Genomic DNA, 17166 nt, shown 5'->3' with positions numbered 1-17166 from the left:
AGGCCACAGGTTGGTCTCTGGCTGTGGCCGTTGTATAGAAACTTCATTGGCCAGTTTTTCTTGCTGCCTGGAAGAATGAGGAGGGTATGGCTGTTCATAGAGAATATAAGGCTGCACTGGGGAAAAAGGAGATACTGTCTGTTAATAACTGGACTTGCGTCTTTGCAAAGAGAAGCTCTTCAGGAGATTTGGAACAGGACACTAACTTGGCCTTCTGTGAACATGAATAAGTTTCACTTCTAAGCACTTTACACTACTGTAACTGAATTTTCCTTCAGAGGACCACATTGCATAATCTCTCAGTTTTACAAATCAGTGATGAAGAATTTTAAACCCTAATAAAATGCTGAGAAGTTTCCAAAATGTGAGAAAACATTAAGGCATTCATTGCTGAGATGGAGGGAGGCAGTTTATTGCTGTGTTTCTGAAGGAGAAATGAGTTGCCCAAAGACTATTCTAAGCATGGTATAAAAACAATGAAGAATTAAAGGGAACCTATCTCTGGTGCTCCTTCTGGGTCATCTTTTCCTTACATTCCAGTAAACTCCACAGGAGCTTAGACTGGAGTATCCTGGAGGCAGTCTCACTCTGCCCGAGGCCTGAAGGCTTCTAGGACTGGCTTTCACCACACGTCTAAGGGAAGGAAATCTGAAGAATCCCTCCGCCAAAAGAAAAAAAACAGGAGTTATTTTTCCTTTAAAATCCATGAGGGGCCATGGTAGGGAGACACCAGCTTTTGCAAACATGTTTGTAAAGCCTCTCAGGCCTTGCCTAGAGGACTTAGTTGGGTTAGCTGAATCAGCAAGCCTCCTTTGCATTGATGCACGCTGCAGTTAAACAAAAGATTTTTGCCTGGGTTACGTGCTGTCAGTCCCTGAACACAATCCCCTGCAACAGCATACCGATTTTTTTCCGCTTCGGCACTTGTGTCAGAGGCACATTGCTCTGAGGAATGGAGATCTTTCATTGTGGAGAACATCTGCTCTGCTAGCGGATCATTGATGCACAGACCTGGCTCCTGCGTGAGAGGGATAAGAGATGCTGCACAGAGCCCAGGCTTGCCATGCCCAGCCCAGCTGTCTGCCCATCCTCTGGGGCAGACTGTGTCCGCAGGCTTTGAGCAGCGCCGACAGCTGACTTTTGGTACTCTCCTCTAAGCAAAGCGCTCTGAAAGTGCCTGGAGTTGTTCAGCCTGGAGAAGGCGGAAGACCTTATTGCAGCCTTCCAGTATCTGAAGGGGCTACAGGAAAGCTGGGGCGGGGGGGGGGGGGGGGGGGGGGGGCTGTTTACAAGGGCATAGGATGAGGGGTAGCAGTTTTAAGCTGAAAGAGGGTAGAGTTAGGTAGACATTAGGAAGAAATTTCTCAGTGTGAGGGCGGTGAGACACTGGAACAAGTTGCCCAGAGGTGTCGTGGATGCCCGCTCCCTGGCAGTGTTCAAGGCCAGGTTGGATGGAGCTTTGAGCAGCCTGATCTAGTGGGAGGTGTCCCTGTCCATGCAGGGGGGTTGGAACGAGATGATCTTTAAGGTCCCTTCCAACCCAAACCATTTTGTGATTCTATGAAACTCCCTGTCCCACGTGCCACTAGGTGGCACTTTAGGGACATGGCAGTCCCTCAGTTTTCATCCCGTTATTCATGATGCATGAGCTGCACCACTAGAACTATTTCTTCTTTTTTTTTCATTTTTCTTGTTTTGGTGAAATCTAAGTGTTTAGCTGTCTGCTCCAGCCAGCCCCAGCCCCGCTGGCTTCTGAGCTTTGCCACCCTCAGATCCTGGCAGTGGGGAAGAGGAGCAGCCAGCCCAGTGGCCCAACCTCAGACAGTGGTTGCCACAGCTGTTCAGCTGACAGCCGCATCACAGCACTCTGCTAAGAAAAAATGTGTCCTACATCAGTAGGAACTGAAATATCAAACTGTTGGAAATGTTAAAATCTTACACTTTTTTGACATGAGCACTGCAATTTGTATTTGTTTCTACCAGAGTAAAAAGTTTACCTTTTTTTCCCCCTTTTCAGTTCCCTTCAATTTGAAACAATATTTTCCTGCAATGAGATAATATATCCTCCTGCTTGTTTGCAGTTGGCAATGTAGACTACTAGTCTATTCTAGTCTATTTAGTTACTTCTGCACTTTTTGAACACATTGGTTTACTGCTGCATTTTATCTGTACATAAATAACATGTAGTTGGTCTCCTTTCTTTTTAATTCTGTGCAACAAGTTCCTGCATTCTTGCTTTTGAATCAAGGTTTAATGTAGACTCCAACAAGAGTGTGAGCACAAGAAGCTGTCTGCCTGGTCAGGTGAGGGGGTATCTACTGCTCCCTGTCCAAGAAAGGTCATTAAGAGCTGGATCTCCTATGCTTCTGTCATTTCTGTGTTGTGCAGCAAAGCTGTAGTTTATAGTGTACATATTACATGGTGATTTGAAAGACTGTGTTTCCCCTTGTGTTCCCTAAATGAAGCCAAAGTGATGCCATTTAGGCTGAGATTTATCATGTGGTTCTGTTAGGTATTTGAGCTTGGGTCTCCCCAAATGGTTCATGAAAGCCTCATGGACATTGCATGGCTACTGGTACCAGTGCTTTGTGCCTGCATTTCTTTCAAATGTATAAAAAAAGTGTTTGTAGAAACTGGGGAGGTTGTGGGCTATTCAGCTTGCTGATAAAGAAATGGTCTGTTGCATTAAATGGACTTTTAAAGGCCTTTGATTTTTGTAGACAGAAAAAAGGCTGCTTTTTAAAATTTTGTGCTCTTATCTGTACCAGAAATCTACAGTTATAGACTAAGCACATCAACCCATTAAAAGCTTTCCAGAATTAAAATGTTAGCATCCAATACTTACTGAAATCCAAATATTTAAGATATTAATATTAAAATAATACCAGAAAATTACAGGGTGAGTTTGTTTTGATTGTTTGGGCTTTTAAACCATCAGTAATACTACAGATGTTGCACATTTAGAAGGGGGGGGGGGAGAGAAATCTTTGTCAGCCAAAACACCTTTCACTCCTCTCCTGAGGAATTTCACGTGCCTTTTAAAAAATCTCAAATGTCCCTCCTCTGTACATATTTGACACTGTATGGTTAAAGGAACCTTGCAGAACCACTTTTCCCCTGCGTCTTCCTGTACAGGTCTTAGTGTGTGTGTATTACAGAAGAAATTGAAATGGTCTGAAAAACTCCTTCCTTTTTAAATGTGCCAAATTCTGTGCTTTTTGTCATTTTTGTTGAACTTGCAGTTAAGCACTGGGAAACTTGTGACTGCTACAGATCTTGATGGGCCTAGGCAGAAACCTCTTGGCAGCAGTGCATTAGGTTCTTCAGGTGTAACAGGTTATTATTGTGGCTAAAATCCTGGCCTCTTAAAGTTTGAGGTTTGCCTTGAACTTGGTTTTAAATGCAAGCTTTCACCTGTGTAGAAACGAGCCTTTTTTGAAGAGAGAGCAGGATGGCAGGTTGCCCTCTCCTGCCTGAGGGGTGTTGTCAGCATGGCTCCAACTTGGCAGAAGTTAGGAAAGAGAAGAAGAGGCTGCCTGCCAGTGCCAAGTGCCCTCAGCTTCCCCCTCCTGCCTATTTTCCCCATCTTGGAGCCAGCCCATTCCTCCCAGACAGAAAACAGCCACAGCATGTTTATACCATGTTTGCTGCAGCTTGCCTGGGGACAGGCAGATCCAAATCCTGGTGCCCTCCCCAAGCTGATGTGCCCTGTCCTGGTGAAACAACTTGAAAGATGCTGGGAGGTTTTCAGGAGAGGTGAAGCAATGGATTAACCCTCTGCTGCTTGGTCTCACATGCTGGGGGGGAGGGTGTTTTGATTCGCAGAAGTGTAGACCCGTGTTGTGTAGTCAGTGTTCAGCTCTGTTTCTGTTTGAAATGTGAGGAGGGAAGAAGATTTATTTGGCTTCTTTTATGACTGTGTATTTAGTAACTTTGCTGGAATTTTTGGTATAATTCAGACTTTCTCCCTCCAGCTTTGCAAACTTCAAAGACAGAGGCTTACTCCAATGAATTTTCATCAGTTTCAGGAGATGATAAGGTGACAAGGTGCAACCAAGATCTCTCTAGCTTTTATCCACACAACCCCCCCCCAGCCCCCCCTTGCTCTTTTTCTGAGTATTTAGGCTTTAGAGATAACCCTAGAAGAAACTGTGGGTACTAGGCCATTTACTTTTGGAGACATGGTTCCTAATCGTTCACAGAAAACATTTTCTCTTGTTTTCCTTGCACAATAAATACAAGAAAATGGTTTCATTAAAAATCTGCAGAAGACATATGTTGTCCGTTCAGCTGTCACCCTAGATCTCCATTTCCCCTACTGTTGAATTGGTAAAGTAACTTTTTCTTTTGTGTATAATGTTTCCTTTCATTGACTTTACTGTATGTGACTGCTCTTTGCTTTGTGGGTGTAGCAGTGACTGATTTGTTGTTGCAGACAGAGCCAGTATCTGAGGTTGAATTACATCCTCAAATGAATAGACCCCCATCACAGGCAGAAGAAAACAGTTCAGCAAAAAAGGTGAGACCTGCTACCATTGTGGAATTATTTGCCTTCATCAACAAATGTGGTTGTTTTAAGTTTTAAAGCAATTAAGTGGAGGGTTAAGGTTACGTTTTTACACGTTTACCTTCTCTGGAGGTCAGGACACTAGAGAGAACTGGGATCACCTGTGACATCAGCTCAGATAAATCATTAAGGGAGCTCTTAGTACATAATCATCGATGCACGTGCTTTAGGAGAGGCATCTTGCCATTTGTTTTAAATCAGTAGGGGCTTGTAGAGCCTTAGGAGAGACAAAAAGGAGTTTGATTGTACTTGACCCCTGTCTCGCTGTAATTCTTCCAAAGTATGACACACTTCTTGCTTCCAGTTATTGAGGACTGGGCTTTGGTGTAAACATACCTGTTTGCTAGAGGTTGGAAGCTGCTACTAAATGTATATAGACTGGAAGAGATTTGCTCAAGATGTTCAGTTGCTAATATGATTTTGTATGAACATACTGTTTGAATAAAGTAAACACTGAAATTGCAATGGCACTCTTCACAAGGCCTTACTTAGGGATAGATTTGCCTTAGCAACGGCTGTGAGCCTTTCCCCACTCCTGGCCACGCTCCCACCACCTCTTTCCACCAACCTCAGCCAGCAGAGGTTTTTGATAGAAGGCAAATGCAGATCCTTCCTGCTTTGGCCCCTCCTGCAGCCAGGGAGCACCTACAAGGCCATTGGTCAGCCCAGCCAGGAGCTGAGGTGCAGTCCCTAGTGCCTACCTTGCCCAGGAAGCATCATCACACTTCTTACCCCAATGGAGGGCACCAACAAATGTCTGGTGTCGTTTCTTACATGAGATAGGGCTTTCAGAACAGTGTCCTTGCTCCGCTGTGCTCACCACAGCCTTGCTTCCTCCTTGCTTGGCTTTGCCGCTCTGCGGGGGAAATTAATTCATTATGATCCACCTACTTCATCCTCATCCCACCTGGCTCCCTAAAATACAGAGAAGCCCAGGCCATGGGGTGTGGGAAGCAGGCTGCTGGTGCAGTGCTGACCCACCTTCCAAGGCCTTGTGCAACAGCTGCCAGCCCCAGAGCTCCTGCGGAGGGCTTTGCTTTGGGGTATTGGATCATTTCTTCCAGTATGTGTTTAAAATGAAAGAGGGATTCATCCTATGGATTTAGTAGTTTTTTAGCAGTTCAAGGTTGGCTGGGATGGTGCCTTTGGCATCCCACCAGTTTATAGCTGCAGAAGGCTTACGTGGGTTCCTCACTGGCCGGACATCGTGTGTTCGTGGGAAGCTGTGTGTATGCATAAAATTTCAGAGCACGGTGTGATCTGAGATCTCTGCAGTGCTGATGTGTTGACATCCTGATCAAAAGATCTCATCATATTTTTAGATCTCTTTTCTTTTTTGTCAGTAATGGCAGAACTTTTTTTGATGTTGAAAACCCTTGTTTTCTTGTAACTCTTAATTCCTCCAATAGTGGTAATCCCTCTAATACCAGTTATTGATGATCTTATGTTGGTTTCATTCTGTGTGACAGTTGTTTCTTCTGGTGAGTCAGGCTGCTTACTGCAGTGTTACTTGTTTTTTTCTTATGGTTGCTGGGTCATTAAATGCTTTCTCGTTTTATTTTTTTTTCCTTTTAATTAACATTTGGCCAAAACATAGTAAGGAAGATAGTCTGACCCAGTAAAACATGCACAGTACACAAGGGATAATAAAAATTTGGGCTCTGGTCTTGACTGTGACCCTAAATGTGTAACCGTTGTCAAGTTGCTTCATCTTTTTGGGACTCAGCTCTTTCATTAATGAAATGGAGAACTAATAGTTATATTCCTTGTAAAAGAAAAATCTAGTAATAAAATACACTGAGAAGTATATATTCCTGTTTCAGATTTAAAACAGCTTTAAGTCATTAAAACTACTTATCTTTGCAGAAGAAAGGGTGTTTTAGTTTAAAATAATTAAAACACTTACCATGAAAGCCATAAAAATCCAAGACTTTTTGTTTTCACCTTCAAACCAGACTTATCTCTCTAATGGAGAAGAAACTGTCCTTCTACACTTGTAACACCTTAATTTTGCATGGGTAATTTTAGACATGTCTTTCTAAGCTATTTTCAGTGTTGTTTCATGTAAGGAAGGAGGGGAGGAGAAGGGAGAGATTCCGTGCCAGATAGGTGAGGCGGTAATTTGGGATGCAAGTAATTGATTATTGATTTTTACCAACTGAGCATAATTAAAAATAAATCTTGTTTTGGTTCTATTGCTTTTGGGTCAACTGGGGTCAACTAGTATTTGTATTTATACCCTTCCCTTTGCCCCCCCAAATGCACACAGAGCTATACAATCCAGTTCTGAAGAGCCTGTCATCCAGGTTAACAAAACAGCAATGTATTCATTTCATTTGTTAAGAGGTTGCAGGAGTTATTGTTCCTTTTTCAAAGTTAGAAACCTGAGAGGCTATTACAAAAGTTGAATTAAGCTGTGTACCTTTTTAAATTATGAAACCTTAGGCCAGCTGTCAGCAATTTCTCTGTTACAAGTATTCCCCAGCCTAGTGATGGGAGACACATGGCCTAACGTAATGTTGCTGTGCTTCTCTCTTGCAGGAGGTTGTTCTTGCTCAGCCGCCCTCCAAACCCGCCCGCAGGAAGCTCCGGACAGAGACACAGGGGCTGGAGACCCCTGAGCATTCTCCCACTATAAATGTGACTTCTTCCTTGCCAGCAGTCAAGCCTCACCTCCCAGTTCAAAAGTAAAAACTCATTCAAAGTGCACCAAACTGCACCATGAGATCTGATGTGGCAGGGTTTGCTCCTTGCCTTGTTTTGTGCTTAATAGTTACGGTTTTTAGAATGCTTCACAAGATACAAGTCTCTGAAATGTGCATATGTCTTCTCAAATGCAGACTAAGTCTGTAATGACTGTTTAATTTGACAATATTCGATGGATAGTCTCTTCAAAGGCCTTCTACCTCTGTAGATGTGTCTGAAGAGCAAGCCTAGCTGCTTAACGAGCATTTCTAACACAACTACTTCTAGCTTTGTGAGTCTATTTTTTTGCCTTGCACATATCTTCTGGAATTTTGCTCAATCATGTGGACAGACATGGTCAGATGAATTCCCAGGGAACTGAGTAATGAAATGCTTGGTGTTGGTCATATCCTTGTGATATTTCTTCATCTCAGGGCAGGTTAGAAATGAGGTCTCCACTGGTATGAACTGAGACATAGACTTGTGATAATCCAGTAATTGCCAAACCCCAGTATGTTTTGCTTAGTCTCATAAATGTAGCTGTTAAAGGAATCTGTCAGCAACAAAAGACTTAAGAGAGATTTCACAGTATATTTATTTAATAGCAATGGAGAAAGGACAGTACAAATGGTAAGCAAAGGCACTTGGAGCCTTGTTGGGTCTAAACATCTCCCTGAACTGAAACAGTGTGCAAACATTATAGCCTGCCTTCACCTGAAGCCTTGCAAAGACTTCTGATTCAGTCCGAAACAAAACCAAGCTGCCCAAATCAGTTCAGCAGTTCTTGGCAAACTGTCTGTCAGCAGACTGAATCTGTGCTGTGTAATTAGCATAAGTAATAAGGCTCCTAGGCTGCTGTTAAATTGCTATTTTGTGCTTTGGGAGTGCATATTCCATAGAGATTCAAAGAAAGATAACCGCATTTGTTAGCATCTCAACTTAATCCTGTCTTGTCTATGTTTTTCCTAACATGTTTAAATGACCACAGAGGTATATCTCCCTGTTTTTAATTTTTTTTTCCTATCATTATTACTTCATAGCCTGTGGAGAGTAGTTGAAAGCAAAATAATGAAGCAGAAAACTGTCAGTTCACTGGAAGATAACTGCACAAAGAGCCCACCTGTGCTGTGAAACAGATCCTGTTGCAGAGATCAGGGCCATCAGCTCTGTTACAAGAAAAGAGCTCATGGGGACTGTGTGCCACTGTGGACCTTATTTAAAATGGGCATCTGTTTTAGATCAAATTTGTGATTAAAGAGCTCTTGATGCTTCTTGTAAAACTTTAAAATAATCTATTTGGAAAAGGCCTTGGGTGTTCAGCCAGTACTTTCTGTATTTTCTTTCCTTTTCACTGTTATTTCCTATTTCTTGGAATAGTTTGGTCCTTATGTATAGAGCTGTCTCCTTTTGTATCTCTCTGCCTAACTGTAGTCTTCCAAATCAGTTACCATCAGTTAAAGAGTAATAATAATAATAGGAGAGAAATCTTTTATTTAAGCAGTAAAGAGATGAGGAAAGTTCAGAAGCCATCTGTTTGTTGCTGCTTGTGACATCAGGTGGTTTTACTGGAAAGGACTGCTTTGAATGAAAGAAAGGTTAATTTTTGAAGTAAAGAAATATCAAAATGAGGAGTGCCCCAAAAAATCCGAGAGAGTATTTTCATGCAGTTGTCCCTTTTTTCCTCATAGATTGAGTTTTACATTTTCTGTTAACCACTTCTGAATCTTTAAATTCTACAAATGACTGAAAACAGCTAAAGCAGAGATGCTGCAATAAGCAGAGCTTTGCAAAGATGATTCTTAAAATTAATCAGAATGCACTGATTTTGAAATAATTGAGGCAGCTTAAAATGTTTCTGTCATTCAGGTTAATACATGTGACCGTTTTACTTCCAAATAATCTACCTGATTCAGCAGTCTCATTTCAGTGTTACATTTCCCTTCTCCTAAATGTGTAGTTTGTACCTTGTCTTTGAAGTGCAATCCAGTGTGTATAAAGTACAGATGTGCAAAATGGATGGCTGGTCTTCTGACATCAGCCACTGTTGAGACTCTTTATTGAAATGTTTTGTATTTATCTGTCTGGCAGACAGTCTTCCAAGCAGAAAAGAGCTATTCAGACCGCCATAAGAAAAAACAAAGAAGCCAATGCCGTCCTTGCCAGGTTGAACAGTGAGCTCCAGCAGCAGCTGAAGGTAAGGAATGCATTGAAAATGGTTGACAAAGTTCCTTGTGATTAGTTACATGTCGCCTCCAGCACAGGAGCAGGGAGGTGATCCTGCCCCTCTACTCAGCCTTGGTGAGGCTGCACCTCGAGCAGTGTGTGCAGTTTTGGGCACCACAGTATAGTAAGGCATTGAGGTGCTGGAGAGGGTGCAGAGAAGGGCAACGGGCCTGATTAGGGGTCTGGAAAACAGGTCTTAGGAGGAGAGGCTGAGGCAGCTGGGGCTGTTCAGCCTGGGGAAGAGGACGCTGAGGGGAGACCTCATTGCTCTCTGAAACTACCTGAGAGGAGGTTGCAGTGAGGTGGGTGTTGGCCTCTTCTTCCTAGTGACCAGTGATAGGACAAGAGGAAATGGGGTCAAGTTGTGCCAGCGGAGGTTCAGGCTGGATATTAGGAAAAAATTCTTCACAGGAAGAGTGGGGAGGCATTTGAACAGGCTGCCCAGGGAGGTGATGGAGGCACTGTCCTTGGAGGTGTTAACGACACGGATGGGCGTGGTGTTTCGGAAAGTGCTTTAGTGGTCAGGGGTTGTAGGGCAGACGGTTGGACCTGATGATCTTGAATGTCTTTTCCAACCTTGATGTTTCTATGATTCTGTGAATCATGTTTATCTTCTCACATGAAACCTACTGCAATATTTACTGCTTTCTGGCAGGGACTAACTATACTGTATGTGTGGTTAGGATTGGGCTTTCTGGGAAAAGATACAACCTATGGGCCTGCAGCTCCACTGGCAGTTAGAAAAGTCTAAAGAATGAGCTTTGTCTGAAAAGTTTGGATAATGTAATGGTGTCACCCATTACAGAAGAGCAACTCAGCTGTAGCTTTGTCTTCTCGTCAGTTGTGCTACATAACCGTCTCCTAAAGTCAGGCATTTGGTATGCATGGAGTGGCTAAAAACTTGGTCACATGAACATCTAACACTGATTTTTAATGTCTGCTGACTTGTCTTTTAGCATGTTCTCAAGGGGCTGTTTTGTTACAAATACTAGTTCTGGTTTCTCTGTTTTCTCAGTCTGAAGGTAGTACGGACTTTATTTTTTCATCTGCTGCAGCTTTTTCTCCCTTGTATATTATGAACACACTTGTCTGGAAACAGTTTTGTCTTTTCTTCAGTCAAGGTGAAAGGTTGATTCAATGGTTAGCTTTGCTTTAACATAATTTCTTAACTAGTTTTCAAGGGTCTCACAAGGGTGGATGCTCTGTACTGAAGTGGTAGCAAAATACAGGACAGCAGTTGAAATAAGCATGGAGATGAAATCTTTTAATGACAGCACGTTGCCATAATTCCTTGGCTCAGGTCTTACCTGCTTCCATGCACTATCTCTAGCATGCTTAAACTCCCCAGCTTTCACAGAACAGGCCAGTGCTGTTATCTGTATTTTACAGTAGGGTGAAGGAAGCACCTAAAGGCAGAGAGATTTGCCTGAATTCATACAAGAGCAGAAAGCTGTACTTGTCCTTCAAGTCATATTGCTGCCTGGAAGCTTTCTGATGGAGCAGGACCTTGATGATTTCATGGAGGCCAGAAGACTTGATGGGTACCCCTCAGGCACAGCTTTCACCAAGGTGTGTGGAGTGTTCAGGTACAGTCCTGGGCTGGGCTGTGAGCCTGCCCAAATGGGCTACCAAAGCCTGAAGGAATCACATGCCAGCCCAGCTTCCACACTGGCCAGGGAGTCCTTTAATGGGAGGTCAGTGAGAGCCAGGTGACACTCAGCACAGAGGCAGCCTTAAGACAAGGAGAGGCTTTCCCAAAATCACGGATCACCAAAGCCTTCAGAGTTTCCAGCCGAGACTGATGATCTTCTTGATGCAACTGCCACAGAGGTAGATTGCAAAGTCTCTGTTGTCTTAGAAAGGCTAATTAATTTTCAGAATGAAAGAGGTTGTATATGTAAACAAAAAATTCTCAAAAAAACCCAAAGAAGTAGTTTTGAGGGAAGTGTGATTTCAAAATGACATGACTGGTTTCAAAATGAAATGACAAGGTTCTGGGGAGACATAGCAGCCTTCTGATACCTGAAGGGGGTCTACAGGGAAGCTGAAAAGGTACTTTTTGCAAGGGCTTATAGGATGAGGGGGAACAGTTTTAAGCTTAGAAGGGGTAGATTTAGATGAGATGTTAGAAAGAAATTCTTCAGTGTAAGGGTGGTGAGACACACAGGTTGCCCAGGGGAGTGTTGGATGCCCCCACCCTGGCAGTGTTCAGGGCCAGGTTGGATGGGCCTTGGAGCAACCTGCTCTAGTGGGAGGTGCCCCTGCCCATGCAAAGGGGTTGGAAATAGATGATCTTTAAGGTCCCTTCCAACCCAAACTGTTCTGTGATTCTTTGGCAAAAATGGCCAGTTGTGGCCAGCAGTGCTGTAAGGAGGAGGCAGCAGACAGCTGTGCAGGGTGGTTTTGTGGCATTGGTTCGGTGTTTTGAGACCGCAAGCAGAGTTACTTAAACAACAGAACCTTGAGTCTCCAGGTAATGCCTGGCAGTTTGCCAGGCTACTCTTCACCAGAGCAGGATAGTGCATGTGAGCATCTCAAAAGTTACAGCACATCCCTCTCCCTCCTGCAGGAGGTTCACAAGGAACGAATTGCCTTGGAAACGCAGCTGGAGCAGCTACGTCCCGTCACCGTCTTGTGACATCCTCCACCAGCTGTGCAGCAGCAAGAGCAGAGCACATGTCCCGACAGCCTTGCAAGGAGAGGGGCAGGCATGGCTGGGCAGAGCTTTCACCGAGGTGGTGGTGGCAGGAAGGACCAGCTTGTCCAGTCTCCCTTCACCCCGCTGCTTTCATTTGTAGGTGAAGAAGGTACAGAAAACAAATGTCTGACTGCTGGATCTTTCTGAGCGGAGGGCTGCTTTGCCTTCTTTCCTCCCTCTTCCCAGCCTAACATGTAAATGCAGTTTATCACTGAAAGGAGTAACCTGAGAGTATTTTATTTCTGTAAAGAATTCCTGATTTATACACATTCTGGCAGCACCTCCTGTCCCTATCATTATGAGGTACAGCATTCCCGAATCCATGCTTACATTTAAACCTCATCCTCTGAGATGAGCTTCTGGATGTTACTGGATCCTGTAGGATTGTATCATGGTGGAGTACCTGCAGGTTTAATGTGCTACAGGAATTAAAACTCAGTAGACGTACAGAGTCTTTATCTGCAATCATGTCAGATAATTATTTTCTTAGCACTGTTTATTATGCAATCATGGATGTATTTTAATGTTGGAGAACTTGTATTTTGTAAATTCAAATCATACAAGAGAACAGTAAAAATGCTAAAATTTTATTATTTTGGAAATTACAAAAAAAATATTGTTTTTTGAGTTACCGTTGTTTCCTATCACCAGCATTTGATCACTTGCTTGCAACTGCCAGTGTCTCTGCATACTTTTAGCATGTTTGAGATCACTGGTTTATAGCTTTTTGTCTCCTTGTAATTTTTTTCCTTACTTTTTTTTTTTAACCAACAGTGTATTTGTAAGAAGAGGTTAAAAAATTCATTCTGGGCATTTTTGTAAAAGCTATTTTGTGTGTGCATTTGTATTAGTCTGCTTTGTTGTCTTAATATCTGCTCATTTGTTTTAAGGATGCATACAAGAACTGTATTTCCAAAAGCAGAAAGATAGCAAAAGTACTATATATAAGGTTATAAAATGTGTGATTATATTAATTGTCCCTCTACAACAGGCTTTTGTTAAGGTTCCTTTGCACCTGGCTGGAGATGCTGCTGATAGGATGAAGCTGCTAATGCCTGTCTATTTCCTAAATGAAGAAGTAAAGATTAAGTTTTTCCCTGGGTGTGATGTAGTACCAACAGAATTCCGTGGGAATTTTTCTCATGGATGCAGCAGTCACTCGCTTCAGTCTCAATTTTCACAGTGGAAGCTGGCTAATTAATGTTGCTTTATTTCTTGGGCCAATGCTCTTGTATTGGGTGACTTCAGACATAACAATGTCAGCCCTGCTCCCTCCATGGACACGATGTGTGCTTCGGTGCAAGGGAATGTCACCAACCTGTTATCTGTCTTCAACATGATGCTGCACGTGTTTCATATCCTATTGTTCACTGACCTAATTTGAGTGCACACATTTGCCTTGCAGAGACACTGCAGCAGGTTTTTACCATTGTTGGTGTGATGCTTTCTCCCTGCAGCTATAGGATGGCCCTAGGGCTGAGAGGAAGGAGAAGCAGGTTTGAAGCAGCTGGGTAGTCTCCCTTCCGGGTGTATCATGGAAGAGTTGAAGTGTGGGGTATTAGAGGACACCAGAGCAGCCTGATGTTTTGTTGAGAGGTAAGACAGACATCAATGGGAACATTTGAAGTGACGAGGAAACAACCTGCTTTTGTGGAAAGTGATATGGATGTGGGACATGGATCCAGAAGTCTAAGGTGAAAATACGCATTTGCAGAATTCTTACTGAAAATCTGTTTTTTGTAATGCATTGGTTTGGATTCAGCTAAACACCACTATGTCAAGAAGCAACAACCATTCCTCTGGATTTGCGACTGCTTCTGTGCAGCTGTTGCATAGGTGGGGGCAGGGGCAATTCCTGATCAGTGACAAAATGCAAGAGCTGCAAACTTTTCTGGGAAGCTGAAGAACAGCCACTGCACTCTTGCTCGTAGTGGTACTGTTCAGAAGTTACCATAATTTATTTCATATGCTTATAACATTTGAGTCATTACTGAGATTTTAATGAGGTTAAGTGCTCATTCTTTGCTTTTTAATCCTTACATTGTCATTTGGTTAATAAGCCCCTACTCTTGGATAGGAAGAAATCATATGGCACATTTGCTTTTTATTTTGTGGGTGATTTTTTGAGGAAAGTTTTTCAATTATTACAAAGAAGTTTGCACATTACGTTTTTAAGGCAGTGGAGAACTTCTCATGTTTAATAGGAACTTCCTCTGTATAACCCCTATCTATTTGGCTTGGGTTATGAATGGAGTAAATGCTGCTCAAAGGAGAAGTGGAAAAGTCTGCTTTAAATGTCTTTTTCAAATGTCTCCCTTCTAACATAGTTTTTTTTTTTGTTGACTGGAAATTAGGATACTTGGTTAGCCAACAATGAAATATTTATTCAGTTGTTGCTCTGTCACAGAACTTACTGAGTTTAAAATCTAACCATCCCTGCATTTTTAGGGATGCAATCAAATGCTTCACTCAGCTTCAGGACCTAGACTGTGAGTTGATTTGTGTTATGTTTGGGGAAATGTTGGCTATGATGATGATACACTACTTCACATAGCGAGTAAAGCTAAATGTTGAAGGAGGAATGCTGCGCTATATGTATAATGCAGGAAGTGACTTTTTTGTATGTCTCAGTACTTAAGTATTCATGATAGCCCATGCAAAATAAAAGAGTGCTTCTGGTTTTGGGGGGCTGTTACCATTTTGAGAAGGACAGGAGAAGGCATCATGAAGCTACAGACAGTGCTTCTGGCAGTTGCTCCATACAGCCACGCTCGTGGCTAGTATTAACAGACCCTGGCTGATCAAAGTACAGGTTCTAAATCCAGTATCACGTATTTTCTCAAAAAAATAGTTTTCCTTTGGAAAAATGTGGATACAGCGAAGTCCTTTCTTTCACAAACCTTTACTTTCTCGAACTTTGGATGGGAGATGCTCCTCAAGCCAAGACAGATGATCTAGTCAGAATGGGAGACCTCACAAGCAGTTTTCTCAATGTTCAGGGCACTTTCTTGAGCTACAGGGGAGCAATCAGCTTTATGGCCCTGATGTCCCTGACCCAGAACAACAACTAGGACCTACCTGTCCCACCTTACAGCCCTACCAAGGAATGATAGCAGCTTCTCATGCATGAGGTCTGATTGCCTCATTTCACAGTTTCTGTGGGTATTAATGCAGAGCAGGACATGCCCAGCAATAGAGGATAACTGGGAAGGTAATAGAGATGCTTCCTAGCATCTGAGAGGATGTGCAGACCATGAACCTGGTGCCTCTTCCTAAGTCTTCAATTTCATGCAGCTATTCTGGTTTGGACATAAAATATTTTTGTCTGCAGGACATGACTAGGCAGAGCAGGTAGGGATCTTCCTCAGTGTAGGTGTGCACTCACGTATCTTTCTTTTGATCGTGTTTCTTTATGGCTCTGTTCATGTTCATATCACCCAGTACCTTTCTATGAAATACTTGTTTCAGTACATGGTAATTCAGTGGTGAAAAAACAAAAATGCCCAGCTAAGTATAGTGGCTGGTTGCCTTTGTAGATCAAGCCATTTTTATATGAGCCTTTAAATATAAATAATGACCTCATAATTAAGCAAGGCGTGAACACTTTCCATTTCAGAGGCATTCCTTTAAACAAACTGCCTGTGAACACACATTAATCCTTCATGATCATTGTCCTCCTAGTTATTAAATATATGCTAGGATGCAAGGGAAACATGACCACCTCTTTCCAGACAGTTCTCAGTTCTCTCTTCCATGAAGTTTTGCTGACATAGCAAGAATGGCAGTGATTAGTGGATTTAGCCCTGTTATTGGAAACTTGGTGAATATCCTGTTTAACTCAAAAGGTTATCTGTAAACTGTCTTTATGTGCATGGCAGTAGTTCTGCAGCTGGGAATTCTGTATCCATGTTGGAGAGAAGAGCTTGTTTGGCTATCATTGACTGTCCCAGATTGATACTTCCAGGGCTAACTGGTGCAGAGTGGTGATGACTTGCATGGTAAAATGACCCCAAAGGGATATTTGGGGTTTGGAACCCTTCACAGGAAGCATTTAGAATGGACATATGATAAGAAGATTGCTTTTTTTGTGGTGTATAAGCTGCTTCCCTCCCAGCTGAGCTTCCAGATCAGGTGAAAGAGAGCCTGTAAAAGTTGCTAGTGAGGGAATGAGAAGTGTCCATTTTACAGCACTATCAGCCTTTGTCCTTCACTACACATGGTCTTTGATAAGACAATATACAAAGTTATAAAAGAAAGAAGAGAGGCCCTTATGAAGCCACATATTTTGTTGACTAAGGAGTAAAGTATTTTTTCAGGAAAAAAACCAGCAACCTAAGTGCTGTAGTACCTTTAAGAAGAGATGATGTATTTTGAAGCTTTTTTCATTTATCTCTATGATAGCGCAGTATGAACATAGGCATTATGTTTTACTCTGTTGCTGATTTTTTTATATAAAAGAATCACATTGCAAGCCAGTATCGTTGTTAATCTAAAAAAAATACCCTGAGGCTATTATATCTTTGAATTTTAACTTAGAAAGTAGATAGCCAGATTTAAGCAATTTGTTTTCACAGCTGCAGACTGTCCACGTGGTAAGCTGCAAAATGTATACTGTTCTATACTGTGCCCGTCTAATTTTGGAAAACGTATGTGATATGGAGCTGGGTGCTACATTGAAATAAAAGTGTCCAATAACTTCAAATTGCCTTGCTTTTGTGGTTTATTTAGGATGTCAATTGTGCAGATCTGCCAGGAGAGCAAGAAACTGTGACTCGCTGTGGAAAAAATACGATGTTGAAATGGCTGACCTTCAACTATGAAAGATGAAATCACTTACGTTGGGATTGTGTGTATGCGAGAGAGACAGAAGCTTACTTAAAGCGAAATCATGTTTCCTTAGGCTTCAGTTCAGTCCAAACTTCACCTTTACTTTGTTAGGCCCCACTTTGTCAAGAGTTCGGAGTGAGCTCCGTGATTAAGCCTGAAGAGGTGC

At 42.4% G+C, this 17166-nt stretch overlaps 1 protein-coding gene across 4 annotated transcripts in view; it reads left to right on the top strand.

The window, feature by feature from the left end:
- REPS2 (RALBP1 associated Eps domain containing 2) overlaps positions 1-16875 on the top strand; it is a 101782-nt gene extending 84907 nt beyond the window's left edge. For 3 of the 4 annotated variants that reach the window (XM_051635549.1, XM_051635539.1, XM_051635528.1), the window contains 4 exons: positions 4436-4519; positions 7109-7254; positions 9341-9446; positions 12045-16875. In XM_051635549.1, coding sequence (XP_051491509.1) covers positions 4436-4519; positions 7109-7254; positions 9341-9446; positions 12045-12113 — 405 coding nt within the window. In that variant the 3' untranslated portion in view covers positions 12114-16875. The remainder of the gene's footprint in view (positions 1-4435; positions 4520-7108; positions 7255-9340; positions 9447-12044) is intronic. The other variant, XM_051635559.1, reaches the window with a different exon arrangement.
- Positions 16876-17166: the final 291 nt, after the last annotated feature.

This window comes from Apus apus, chromosome 1 (genome assembly GCF_020740795.1).
Source record: "Apus apus isolate bApuApu2 chromosome 1, bApuApu2.pri.cur, whole genome shotgun sequence".
NCBI classification, from domain to species: domain Eukaryota; kingdom Metazoa; phylum Chordata; class Aves; order Apodiformes; family Apodidae; genus Apus; species Apus apus.
This window is presented reverse-complemented; position numbering and strand designations above follow the sequence as displayed.